Genomic DNA, 12,446 nt, shown 5'->3' with positions numbered 1-12,446 from the left:
CATCTCGCAGTCGGGACAAGCTTTGTGCCTCCAAGTCCTGGCCGGGATGGTGCCATCGAGCTGGGGAGGTTGGAAACACCACAGACTGTCTCCAAATGAAATTGGTTTTATTTTAAAAATTACGAATGCAAGCTGCTTTGTAGAGGAAAAAAAAGGAACCCGTAAGTGTGGAAAGATCAGCCACTCTACATAGACAGCCAGAAACTACACATGCTCCTTGTAGGGAGGCTGGAAAAATATAAACAACGAAAGAGAAGATCAAAATAACTTGTAATCCCTCCATTCTGCCATTTGATTTACTTCCTTTTCGGTTTTTTTCTATGTTCAGCAGTCTCTGATCTTGCCACTTCTTGTGGTTTTTTGCTATCCAGATAGCAGTTTGCTTAGTGCTTTCCTCCCTGGGGGCATATTTGGCTGCTATAAATAGCCTTGCTGTTGGTACAGAGAATCGTTTTGAACACATTGCTCTCTTCGCCTGGCTGGAGATTCCAAGGCTTTATTCCTCGGTGTGGCATCTTCGACTCGGAGGCACGAAGATGGGCGCCCGGCTTGCTGCACATTGCACTGGCTGTTATTTGGAGAGCAGGCGTGTATCGTGCAGCCCCTGGCGGGTGTATAATGGTGGTGGGAGAAATGACCTCCTACTGGGGTGATGCCTGATGGTGAGCAGATGCTGGTCACCCATGCTGCTGGCTGACATATCCTGAACGATCTGGTTCCGGCGGACCTGCACCTCAGGGTGGGGTTAGAGCAGGGTCCCAGGTCTAGGCAGCATCTGGGCTTACACGATGACCCCCTCCCTTGCCTCAGCTCCTCGGTTCCTCCTGTGCTTATGTCCCTGCAGATCCCCCGCCGCAGCTGGTCCCTGCTCCCAACGTGACCGTGTCCCCAGGGGAGACTGCCATCCTATCCTGCCAGGTCCTAGGCGAGGCCCCCTACAACCTGACGTGGGTCCGGGACTGGCGAGTCCTGCCGGCCTCGACGGGCCGAGTCGCCCAGCTGGCTGACCTGTCCCTGGAGGTCAGTGGTGTCATCCCCACAGATGGCGGGAGGTACCAGTGCATGGCCAGCAACGCCAATGGGGTCACAAGGGCATCCGTCTGGCTCCTGGTGCGAGGTGAGGCTCATTCTGCTGCTGCTGCTCCCTGGTTCAACACTTGACCTAGTGTTTACCCCAGAAGCCGTGACTCCCTCCCTCTGCTCAGACATTGTCTCTGGTAGGCGACAGCAGCCCTTTCAATGTTTTTCGAACTTTCAGGGAGAGAGAATTCTGTAGCCTCCTAGTCAAAGTCTAATGACTCTCACTGCTGGAAAGTTCCTCCTAATATCTAACTTAAATTTCTACTGCTGTAGGCCAAGCCACTTTCACTGTGTCTTGTCCTTTTTTCTGTGCCATCGAGCCCCTCCATTGTTCCCCACTCCCCACTGCACCCTGCCCAATATGTAGGGCAGGGACTGAATCCTGGAACCTTGTGGAAGCTCAGAAGTCAGATGTATTTGGCAGAGATCGGGCAGCACTGACTACGATGGGGGTGGAGGAGGCAGTGCCAAGAGCACCCATATGGGAGTTTTAAGATCCGGGTATGGCCTCAGGTCTATCGAGAATCTAGACAGAGCCTCCTCCCCAAGTGTAAAAACGAGGATGTTGAACAAGTGTTCTCTCTTGTGCCAGTGGCTTTTGAGTGGCTGCTGGAGTGTGTTGGGCAGGATTCTGAGGCTGTGTCTAGGCTCTGCAGGAAGGAGGGATCCACCAGCGGTGTCTGCCGCCAGTGTGGGAGGGCTGTGGTTGCTGTTTCTAGATGTGCGGGCCTGTGAGCTCTGTTTGAGTCTGACCAGCCTGTTGTTTGTAGTTTCCAAAAGGCCAGGTTAGAACCTAAGCTTGGGGCCAATAGTAGGGCAGGCCTCGGGGTCAACCTCAAGGTCACTGGAGACAGGAGCCATTCCCAGCCCGGGCAGCAGCCTGACATCTCCCTAAGGCTCCCCAGAGTGCTCAACCTGGAGTGGATGTTCCCTGGTCTACCCAGTTCCCAGAGAAGCCACCCCCGGGGGACTGAAGCCCTCTGGGGGTCTTTGCTTTCTCTGTCTTGCCCATCTGTGACTGTGGGAGGGGAAGGGCCCGGGGCTGGGTGCCTGGGAAGGCACGGCTGCTCTGATGGGCTCATCCTCACCCATCCACTTTTTGGCTTATAGAGGCCCCACAGGTCAGCATCCACACCAGCTCCCAGCAGTTCTCCCAGGGTGTGGAGGTGAAGGTCAGCTGCTCAGCCTCTGGGTACCCCACACCCCACATCTCCTGGAGCCGTGAGGGCCAAACCCTACAAGAGGACAGCAGGTGAGGGGCAGGACTCGCAGGGGACCTCTCTGGGCCTTGGCCTTCCTACCTGTAAATGAGGGAGTAGCATTTGCCTTCCTTGCTCCTGGGATCGTTTGAGACTCGGGAGTGAGATCACTTTGGAAACATGATGCCACTGTGTGGGCTCAGTGCTCGGGGGCTCAGGCTGTGCGGACCTGCGCCCGAATCCTGCCCCCATCGTTCAGGCTGTGCGGACCAGCGCTGGAGTCCCACCCCCACCATTCAGGATGCGCAGACCTGCGCCCAAATCCCGCCTCCGAATCCCGCCCCCACCATTCAGGCTGTGCGGACCTGTGCCGGAGTCCCGCCTCCACCATTCAGGCTCTGCAGAACTGTGTCCAAATCCCGCCCCCACCATTCAGGCTGTGCGGACCTGCGCTGGAGTCCCGCCCCCGAATCCCGCCCCCACCATTCAGGGTGTGCGGACCTGCACCGGAGTCCCGCCCCCACCATTCAGGCTCTGCAGAACTGTATCCGAATCCCGCCCCCACCATTCATGCTGTGCGGACCTGCGCCGCCGGAATCTTACCCCCACCATTCAGGCTGTGTGACCTTGGGCAAGTCGTCTTACCTCTCTGAGCCTCGTGAATAAAATGTACATAAAGTACTTAGCACAGGCCTAGAGCAAGCCATCAGTACAGAATGGTCGTCTCGAGTGGCATTGTTAATTTGTTGTTAATGATGACTGTGAAGCAACCCCTTGTGTGACCCGATGCGTTTCTATGGCCTGATTCTAGAATCCATGTGGACGCACAGGGAACCTTGATTATTCAGGCGGTAGCCCCAGAAGATGCTGGGAATTACAGCTGCCAGGCGACTAATGAGGTTGGCACTGACCAGGAGACGGTCACGCTCTACTACACAGGTACCCAGGCCGCGAGCATCACATCGCAGGAGAGGGGCCTCCTTCCCTCCCTCCCTCCCTGCCGTCCATCAGTATTTATGGAGCATTTATCTGTCACGTACTGTACTGGGGGCATAGCAGTGAACCATGGTCCCTGTCTGGGTGGAGCTTGTATTCTAAGGAGGAGGCACACACAGGCCAATGGGATGCTTCCTGATGCTGAAGGTGCTGTGAAGAACAGAGAGCCTACTGGTGCGAGGGAGGGACGTGTGCTGGGGGCAAGAGAGAAGCAGCTGCCACGCCCAGGACTCGGTCATGACCTCTCTGAGGCAGTGACCCTTGCCTTAGGGTCACTGTGGGAACAGGGTCGCAGGTGGAGGGACCGGGAGGGGGCATTGAACCTGGGGTGCTCCAGGGGCGGCAAGGAGGCTGGTATGGCAAGAGTAGGGATGAGGGAGAGGGCCCCCTGAAGCTGTGGAAGACTTTCTTTATGACTTTTGAGGTTTGGTTCCAAATTCTGCATCTCTTCCCCACACAGACCCACCGTCGGTCTCTGCTGTAAATGCCGTGGTGCTGGCGGCCGTTGGGGAGGAGGCTGTGCTGGTGTGTAAGGCGTCCGGGGTCCCCCCACCCCGAGTCATCTGGTATCGAGGTGTGTTGATGGGGAAGGGCCCTGAAGGAACAGCTTTCCAGAAAGTGGAGGGTTGGCGGGAGGTGGGGGGTGTTCTGAATGAGGAATCTGGGGAGAGCTGGCAGGTTCCAGTCCCCCCGCCCCGACCCACAGCCAGTGTCAGAGCTGGTGGGTTTCAGCTCCCCAACCCTCACCCCCAGCCTGTGTTGACACAGCTGTCGTAGGTATTCAGAGCAGCACTGAGCCAGACCCAGATTTGAATTCTGGCTTCCCTGGGTGACCCTGGGCAAGTGACTTGGCATCTCTGAGCCTCAGTTTCCTCATCTGGAAAATCAAAGATTGTGTGAGGATTAAATGAGTTCATATGTGCAAAGGTTTTTTAAATTTTATTTTATTTTTTGTTTTATTTATTGATTGATTTTTTTGAGACAGAGTCTCACACTGGCTGGTGTGCAGTAGTGCAATCTCGGCTCACTGTAGCCTCCATCTCCTGGGTTCAAGGGATTCTCATGCCTCAGCCTCTGGAGTAGCTGGAGTTACAGGGGTGTGCCACCAGGCCTGGCTAATTTTTGTATTTTTAGTAGAGATGGGGTTTTACCATGTTTGACAGGCTAGTCTGGAACTCCTGACCTCAGGTGATCCACTCACCTCGGTTTCCCAAAGTGCTGGAATGACAGGCGTGAGCCACTGTGCCCGGCCATATGTGCAAAGGTTTTAGAACAAGCCTGGCACATGTGCTGTGCTTGGCATTCTTAGTGATAGTGCCGACGATGAGGTGATTATCTGGAAATGACAGTAATAATGACAGGGTTGTCCTGAGGCCCTGAGGTCGTGGGCAGAGCATTTTCACGGTGCCTGCTGCCAGGCTGGAGTTTGACGGACAGGTGCTGGGGTTGCACTAGGTCTTTCTGGGAGCAGTACTCTGGGCTCCCTCTGAAAGGTCCACCGGGGTCAGCAATCCTGTCCCCTCCCACCTGGTCGTGCTCCATCCCTTGCAGCAGCTGCTTGGGACCTCGTCAGAGCCTCACCCTGACTCTGAGAAAGGCAGGGCAGGTGATATTAGCTCAGAGTCGAGCTTTTTTTTTTAGGGTCACAAGCAAGTGGGCGGCACAGCCTTCTGGATTCCTTCTTCACTGCATATTCTGGCCAAGAGCCCTATCAACCCAGCCCTAGAGCCCCTCTTTAAAAGGTGACCTTACCGTGAACTATTCTTTTTTTTTTTTTTTGAGACGGAGTCTCGCTCTGTCGCCCAGGCTGGAGTGCAGTGGCCGGATCTCAGCTCACTGCAAGCTCCGCCTCCCAGGTTCCCGCCATTCTCCTGCCTCAGCCTCCCAAGTAGCTGGGACTACAGGCGCCCACAACCGCGCCCGGCTAATTTTTTGTATTTTTAGTAGAGACGAGGTTTCACCGTGGTCTCGATCTCCTGACCTTGTGATCCGCCCGCCTCGGCCTCCCAAAGTCCTGGGATTACAGGCGTGAGCCACCGCGCCCGGCCCCGTGAACTATTCTTCCATCTTCAGAAGGAAGGAGATTCTGACACATGCTACGTGGATGTCCTGCTAGGTGGACTGTATTCTAGGTGAAGTCAGTCAGACGCAAAAAGACAAATACTCTCTGATTCCACTTACGTGAGTTATCTAGAGACGTCAAATTCATAGAGACGAAAAGATGGAGTGGTGTTCGCCAGGGACTGGGGAGAGGAGAACACGGGGAGTTAGTGTCGAATAGGTTTGGAGTTTCTGTTTAGAGAGATGCAAACAGTTCTGTGGAGGCCAGTGATGGCCACACCACCGTGTGAATGTACTGGAAGCTGCTGAGCTAAAAATGCACACCTAAAAATGGTTCAGATCGTCAATTTTATGTTATGCATATTTTTCTACGATAAATAAAATAAAAATTAAATTAAATTTAAAAGGACGGTTAGAATCAGGGGTATCCATTAGGCCTCAGGGGTGATGGAAGTCAGGCAAGAAAAATGAGGGAGGGGCCAGGCGCGGTGGCTCATGCCTGTAATCCCAGCACTTTGGGAGCGCGAGGTGGGCGGATCACCTGAGGTCAGGAATTTGAGACCAGCCTGGCCAAAATGGTGAAACCCTGTCTCTACCAAAAATATAAAAAATTAGGTGAGTGTGGTGGTGTGTGCCTACAATCCCAGCTACTTGGGAGACTGAAGTAGGATAATTGCTTGAATCCAGGAGGTGGAAGTTGCAGTGAGCCGAGATCATGCCACAGCACTCCAGCCTAGACAACAGAGGAAGACTGTCTAAAAAAAAAAAAAAAAAGAAAGAAAAATGAGGGAGGGCTCAGGGTTCCCCAGGCCCCAGAACTGACCCAGATCTCAGCCTGGACCTGGGGTGGAGGAGTGGACACCAGCGGGGAGGTCCAGACATGGAGTTCTTGAGTGATGAGCCTGTCATGCAGGGCCTGGCTTAACTCCAACCCTGTTCAACAGAGAGAAAGCCCAAGCCCCCTGCACAACTGGACCCAGGGGTCCAGACCTTGGGGCTTAAACCTGCCTCCACCCACCGTCCCCCAGGCCCCAACCTTGTGGAGCTGCAGGCGCCCAGGGTCAGGCTGGAGCAACCTCCCACCCTGGTCTCCATGGTAACAGGGACACCGGCCTGATGCTTTATCCCCTTTGGTCCAGGGGGTCTTGAAATGATCCTGGCCCCTGAGGGCTCCAGCTCTGGGAAGCTGCGGATCCCGGTGGCTCAGGAGAGAGATGCTGGCATCTACACTTGCCGGGCTGTCAATGAGTTGGGTGACGCCTCTGCAGAAATCCAGCTGGCGGTTGGACGTGAGTCTCCCCCTCCCCTGCCCGTTCCCCTTTCCCAGCCTTCTGCCCGCTTCTGAGTAGGGAGGGGAAGCTCTCCCACACCAGTGGCCAGTGTGGATGGCATCATGTGGATCCTGAGTATGTGGGGACAGGGGAAGTCCAGGGGAGGTGGTGCATGCATCAGCTCTTGCTGGGTAACACATAGCCCCCAAATTGTGTGGCTTAAACAGTAAGTATGTATTTCATAGTCTGAGGATCAAGAATCTGAAAGTGGCTTGCTGGGTGATTCTGGCTCAAGGTCCATCCTGAGATTGAAATCAATTTCTTGGCTAGGGCCGCAGTCATCTCAAGGTTTGCCTGGGCCTAGGGGATCCATTCCAGGCTCACTGATGGGGCTGTTGGCAGGAGGCTCCCAGAGAGAGAGAGAGAGAATCTCAGAGGGAAGCCACAGTCTTGGAAGTAACAAGCCATTGCTTCTGCCCTATTCTATTGGTCCCACAGAGCAACCCTGGTGCAGTGTGTGTGGGAGGGGCTACCCACGGGTGTGAAGACCAGGAGGCAGGGATCACTGGGACCAGCTTGGAGGCCCACCGCAGACAGTTTGGTTCAGCTCGGGATGAGACCTGAATTTGAGTCTCGTCTCTGTCCCCACCTAGGTGCCTTGGTCATGTCATGGAGCCTCAGTTTCCCTCAGTTTCCCATCTGTAAAGTGAGGCTGACTGCAGTACTCCCTTCTGTGGGTTGCTGTGAGGATTCAGTGAGGATCTGTTAGCACAGGGTTGGGCCTATAGTGATTGCTTAGTAAATCGGGGGAGAGGGATGATCATCCACTTGTTTTCAGATGTGGAGTCCAAATTCCTTGGTGACCAGTGCATGGTCTCAGCTGTGACTTCCGGGATGTCTCCATTCCAGGTCGGAGTTCCTGGCACTGGGACTTGCTCAGAAGCTGTGGGTACAGCTCCTTGGCACACAGAGCTGGGACAGATCAGGCTCTAAGTGTTTGCTGAAGCCATGGCGAGAGAGGCGGGTGCTGGAGTTCTAGGGAAGCGCAGAGAATCGAGAATGTGCTGGTCTGGGCTGAATGGGCCGGGCTGGGCCAGGGCTGGGTGGGGCAGCTGAGGAGGTCCCAAGACGGGCCAGGCTCTGGCTGGCGTAAGCATAGGTAGGAGGGTCTGACCTGGGGGGGTTGTGCTGTCTCAGGGTTGAGATCCTCTCAGGCTTGGGGTGCTCTTAGCCTTCGTTCGCTTGTTCTGTCTTTCATTCCTCCAACACAGGGTCACCAGGTGCTTGTGTGCCAGGCCCTGTGCTGGGGACACCGGGCAGGTGAGACACAGCACCAGCCTTTGTGTTGCTCATGAGCTCAGGCAGAGAGAACAGAGGACAGGCAATGAGCACGCACAGGGCACCGAGTGGCTGGAAGTTGCATCCTCAGGGACTGTGGGTGCCCAGAGAAGGCTAATCCCAGGAAGACTTCTTGGAGGAGGCGATGTCTAAACTGAAACCAGAAGTACCCAGAAAGATGACGAGCTGAGAACAGTGTTCCAGGCAAAGGGAACAGCATGTGCAGCCCTCCCCACGGCAAGAGAAGTGAGGCAGAGAGAGGGTGGGGAGGGGGCGGCAGAATGGCTGCCACCTGATACCAGTCACTCCCCACCTGGGGAGCTGCAGAGGAGTTTGGGCTGTGCCCTGAGGGGGTTGGTGAGAGGTTTCCAGGAGGAGGGCAGTGTACTCAGACTTTTCCACTGTGGCTGGGTTCTCAGGTAGGCTAGGCTGGGCCATGGGCTCAGGAGCCTGATAAGGACAGCCACAGAAACACGAGCTGGCACTTCTGGGGTGTTCGCCAGGTGTTGGCACTAGCCCAGAGCACATTTTGTTGCTGGCTCGTGTAACCCTCACAACAACCCTTGGAAACAGAGCTATCATCATCCCCTTTACAGATGGGGAAAACAAGGCACAGAGAGGTTGCATGCCTTCACCAAGATCACACAGCTGGTGAGTGGCAGAGGTGGGATCTGAACCAAGGGTCTTGCGCCTTCAGCCCTTGGCCTTGAGTCTGATGCTCACCAGCAGAGTGGGCCTGGGCGCTGCTTCCCCTCTCCAAGGCTCGGGCTCCTCATTGCCAAAATGAGACGTTGTGTGAGCAAGAGAGAAGGAAGGCCTGTGGCACGTGAGCTGTGATCCAGCTGCTGACACTGGTATTAGAGGTTCTGGGTGAGCAGATAGGGTGCTCCAGGGAGGGCGCACCTAGTGTTGTGATGGGCTTTGTCATCTTTTGCTCAGCATCTGACTTATTTGAAGCAGAGCCATATTTCTTTTTCTTTTTCTTTCTTTCTTTCTTTTTTTTTTGAAATGGAGTCTCGCTCTGTCGCCTGGGCAGGAGTGCGGTGCAGTGGCGCAATCTCGGCTCACTGCAACCTCTACCTCCTAGGTTCAAGCGATTCTCCCACCTTAGCCTCCTGAGTAACTGGGATTAGAGGCATGCACCACCATGCCCAGCTAATTTTTGTATTTTTAGTAGAGATGGGGTTTCACTATGTTGTTCGGACTGGTCTCAAACTCCTGACCTCAGGTGATCTACCCACCTCGGCCTCCCAAAGTGCTGGGATTATAGAGATGAGCCACTGTGCCTGGCCCAGAGTCATATTTCTTTGGGATCCAGGCTGAGTGCCCGCCTAGACCTGTTCCTTTGCCTGTCTGCTGTTGACCTTGGAGCCATGTCCCTGTGGCAGAGTTTCTGGGCTAACTAGGTCAGGGAAAGGATGGACAATGGCCCAGCACCTGTGGGTCTGGGGTGAGCTGGTCTGGCAGCAGTGGTGGGAAATGAAATTTCCTGCCTATCTGGGTGGCAGCTGTGGTCCACCCTTCCTGGCCAAGCTGGCAGAGGTCAGGAACGGGTGTGTACTGTGCCCGCTTCCTGCTGTTGAGCTGAGAGCTGGCTTCCTGGTAGTGTCTGGGGCATAGGAAGGGAGGCACTCTACTCCTCTGTGCCAGGAGGACCAGCCTGCGAGGCACTGGTGGATTATCTTCCGAGCCTGGCATCTGCCAATCAGGAGTCCTAGGCTCCATGCCCAGGTCCGCTGGTATTTGCCTGCATTATTTACCTCTTGGAGCCTCACTTTCCTCGTCTGTGAAACGGGGAGGGTGGTAGCAGAGCTGTGCTCACAGGGCCCTCGAGAGGCTTCCTGAGAATGTGCTTCGCTCAGGGCTTGTATGGAATAAATAATCAATGCATGTGAGCACCCTCCCCGCAAAACCTGTGTCCAGGCTGGGTGAGCTGACCAGCACTTGGTGAGGCGGGATGACTCGTCACATGGCTGGTTGCCTGACTGTGTGTGGCACCCCCTCCTGAGTTCAGTGCCCTGAGCTGTGGTCTGTGCTTTACTTGATTCCTCTCTAAATGAATGTGTGTGTCCTCTTTTTTTTTTGAGATGGCATCTTATTCTGTCACCCAGACCGTAGTGCAATGGCACGATCTTGGCTCACTGTAACCTCCGCCTCCCGGGTGCAAGTGATCCTCTTGCCTCAGCCTCCCGAGTAGCTGGGATTATAGGCACGCACCACCAGGCCTGGCTAATTTTTGTATTTTTTGTAGAGACGGGGTTTCTCCATGTTAGCCAGGCTGGTCTCGAACTCCTGACCTCAGATGATCCGCCCACCTCGGGCTCCCAAAGTGCTGGGATTACGGGCATGAGCCAGTGCGCCTGGACTAAATGGATATGCCTCCTCTTTCTGTCCTCCCATTTCAGTCCCTGCTTCTTAGTCCCATCCTGGAAGTTCCTGGTTGCCGGGGGCTGAGCTGGGGAACAAGGAGATGTGCTGTTTTGGACACTAAAGACTCTCCGGCCAGCCTTGGGGGAGGGGAGTTGGGGAGAAATGGGCCGGGCTCTGTGATGAGGGGGCCATGGCAAGGTGACTTCTCCATCAGGCACAGCAGGTACTGGCAGAAGGCCCTGCACTTGTAGGGGTCCAGGATGCTTTTCTAATTTTGATTTCTTTTAAAATCAGAGGAAAAAAATAACCAATAGTGAACAGATAAAGACAAATCCAGCCTGCATCGTTCATGTCTTTGTGCCAGTGCAGTTATGAAATATAATTTTCCGTGTTTCTTTACGGAGGAAGAGGAGTAAAGGTATCTTGTGGCTGTGACCAGCAGAGCTGCCACCCTAGGTCCAGTCACAGGATTCCCTCTGTGGGAAAAGCGTCCCCCGAGTCCTCAGGAAAGGGGGCTGTGGAGACCCCTCCCCAGGGTCCACTTTGCCCATCTGCACAGTCTTCAGGCCTGAGACTCCTCCCTCCTCCTGGCAAACTGAGTCACAGGGGGCTCTTCTGGGGCTGCCTGCACTCCCCCAGGCCTGCCCCCGTGCTCTGAGCCACAGCCCTGGGTGGGGGGCAGAGGCTAGGGGTGCGGGCTCTCCAGGCAGTGATAAGGAGTCCTACAGCTGTAAGGTACTGGGACCAAAGTGAAAATAGAGTTACCGCCTTCCAGATGGGTAAACTGAGGCCCAGAGTGAGGCTAGGGCTCATTCCCGCATGCCCAGTGAGGCAGAGGCAGAGTGGGGGCCTTCAGGCCAGTGTCTCTTTCCCTGGGGGAGCAGCAGGGGCAGGGGAGTCACCACCTCTGTCATCTGACTTCACCAGGGCCTTTCCCCTGGAAAATCCCCGGGAGGGGACTGTGGCCTGACCAGCTTGGTCTGTGCTCTCACCCTCAGCAGCTCTGAGAGCGCCTCCTGCAGTTAGTCAGCAGCCTCACCTGCAAGCAGGAAGTTAGTTACCCCTTCCCTCTGAACCTGCCCTAGACGAGCTCCTTCCTTCCTCCCTCTCTCCCTCCCTCCCTCCCTCCTTCCCTTCCTCTCTCCCTTCCTTCCTTCTGCCCTAGATAAGCTCCTTCCTTCCTTCCTTCCTTCCTTCTTTCCTTCCTTCCTTCCTTCCTTCCTTCCTTCCTTCCTTCCTTCCTTCCTTCCTTCCTTCCATCTATCCATCACCTGTCTCTGGGTGCTTATAGCTCCTACCCCAGAAAACTGACCATGGCCAAGGCAGAAAGGGTCATTCCTGGCGAGCCATGGTGGCCATGGAGCCAGCTCGCTGTTCTCTCTGGGTCACGCAGAGGGTCACCTGGGAGTCTGTGTGAGGAGGGGACTGGGAGCCAGAAAGCAGAGATGAGGCCCTGGGCAGAGCACTGGACTGGGAGTCCAGCCTCTCCCCTGACCTCAGCAGGACTCAGGGCCTCAGCCTCCCCCATGTACAATGAAGGGCAGACCAGAGGACCTTCAACTCTGGCATATGAGGGTCCTGGGCTCCTGCCTTATTTGGGAGGCTCCAGGTTAGCAGGGGGAGGGATGGCTACCCAGACCCATGGAGTCACAGTTGTCTGCGTGGGTCCAGGACACAGCAGTGAGCCCGGGATTTGGCTGCTTTGGAATCCACTCTTGCAAGAAGATGGAGGGGGTGAGTGCAGCTCTGGCTGGGGCAGCCACCAGGTGCTGGGGGGGATGCAGGGGTGGGGTGGTTGAGAGTCTGGGCTTTAGCATTGGACAGACCAGGGCTCTGATATTAGCCCTGCCACTGGCTTCAAGCTGTGACCTTGGGTAGGTTCCTTCATCTCTCCAACCTTTAGTTTCCTCATCTGTGAGGTGGGGATTGTGATGGTATCCATTATCAGTTCATCGAGTCATGACTGAAATCATGGTTACAATAAGTGCTGGTCTTCATGTCTGTTACTTAGGGATGCCAGATTGTACCCTTTACACTTGAGCCTCGAGGCTGCAGTGAGCTATGATTGTGCCACTGTGCTCCAGTCTAGATGATAGAGTGAGACCCCACCATCTCTCTCTCTCTCTCTCTG

The 12,446-nt window shown here is 55.2% G+C and overlaps 1 protein-coding gene across 1 annotated transcript in view; it reads left to right on the top strand.

The window, feature by feature from the left end:
• The window catches only part of HMCN2 (hemicentin 2), a 170,188-nt gene that overhangs the window by 40,119 nt on the left and 117,623 nt on the right, over positions 1 to 12,446 (top strand). Inside the window, exons 11-15 of the mRNA XM_025360526.1 lie at positions 845 to 1,117; positions 2,191 to 2,332; positions 3,091 to 3,218; positions 3,736 to 3,849; positions 6,476 to 6,625. Of these exons, the coding sequence (XP_025216311.1) occupies positions 845 to 1,117; positions 2,191 to 2,332; positions 3,091 to 3,218; positions 3,736 to 3,849; positions 6,476 to 6,625 (807 nt within the window). The remainder of the gene's footprint in view (positions 1 to 844; positions 1,118 to 2,190; positions 2,333 to 3,090; positions 3,219 to 3,735; positions 3,850 to 6,475; positions 6,626 to 12,446) is intronic.

The sequence above is a fragment of the Theropithecus gelada genome, chromosome 15 (assembly GCF_003255815.1).
Source record: "Theropithecus gelada isolate Dixy chromosome 15, Tgel_1.0, whole genome shotgun sequence".
Classification (NCBI taxonomy): domain Eukaryota; kingdom Metazoa; phylum Chordata; class Mammalia; order Primates; family Cercopithecidae; genus Theropithecus; species Theropithecus gelada.
Note: the sequence above shows the minus strand (reverse complement) of the source record. Positions and strands in the feature narration are given on the sequence as shown.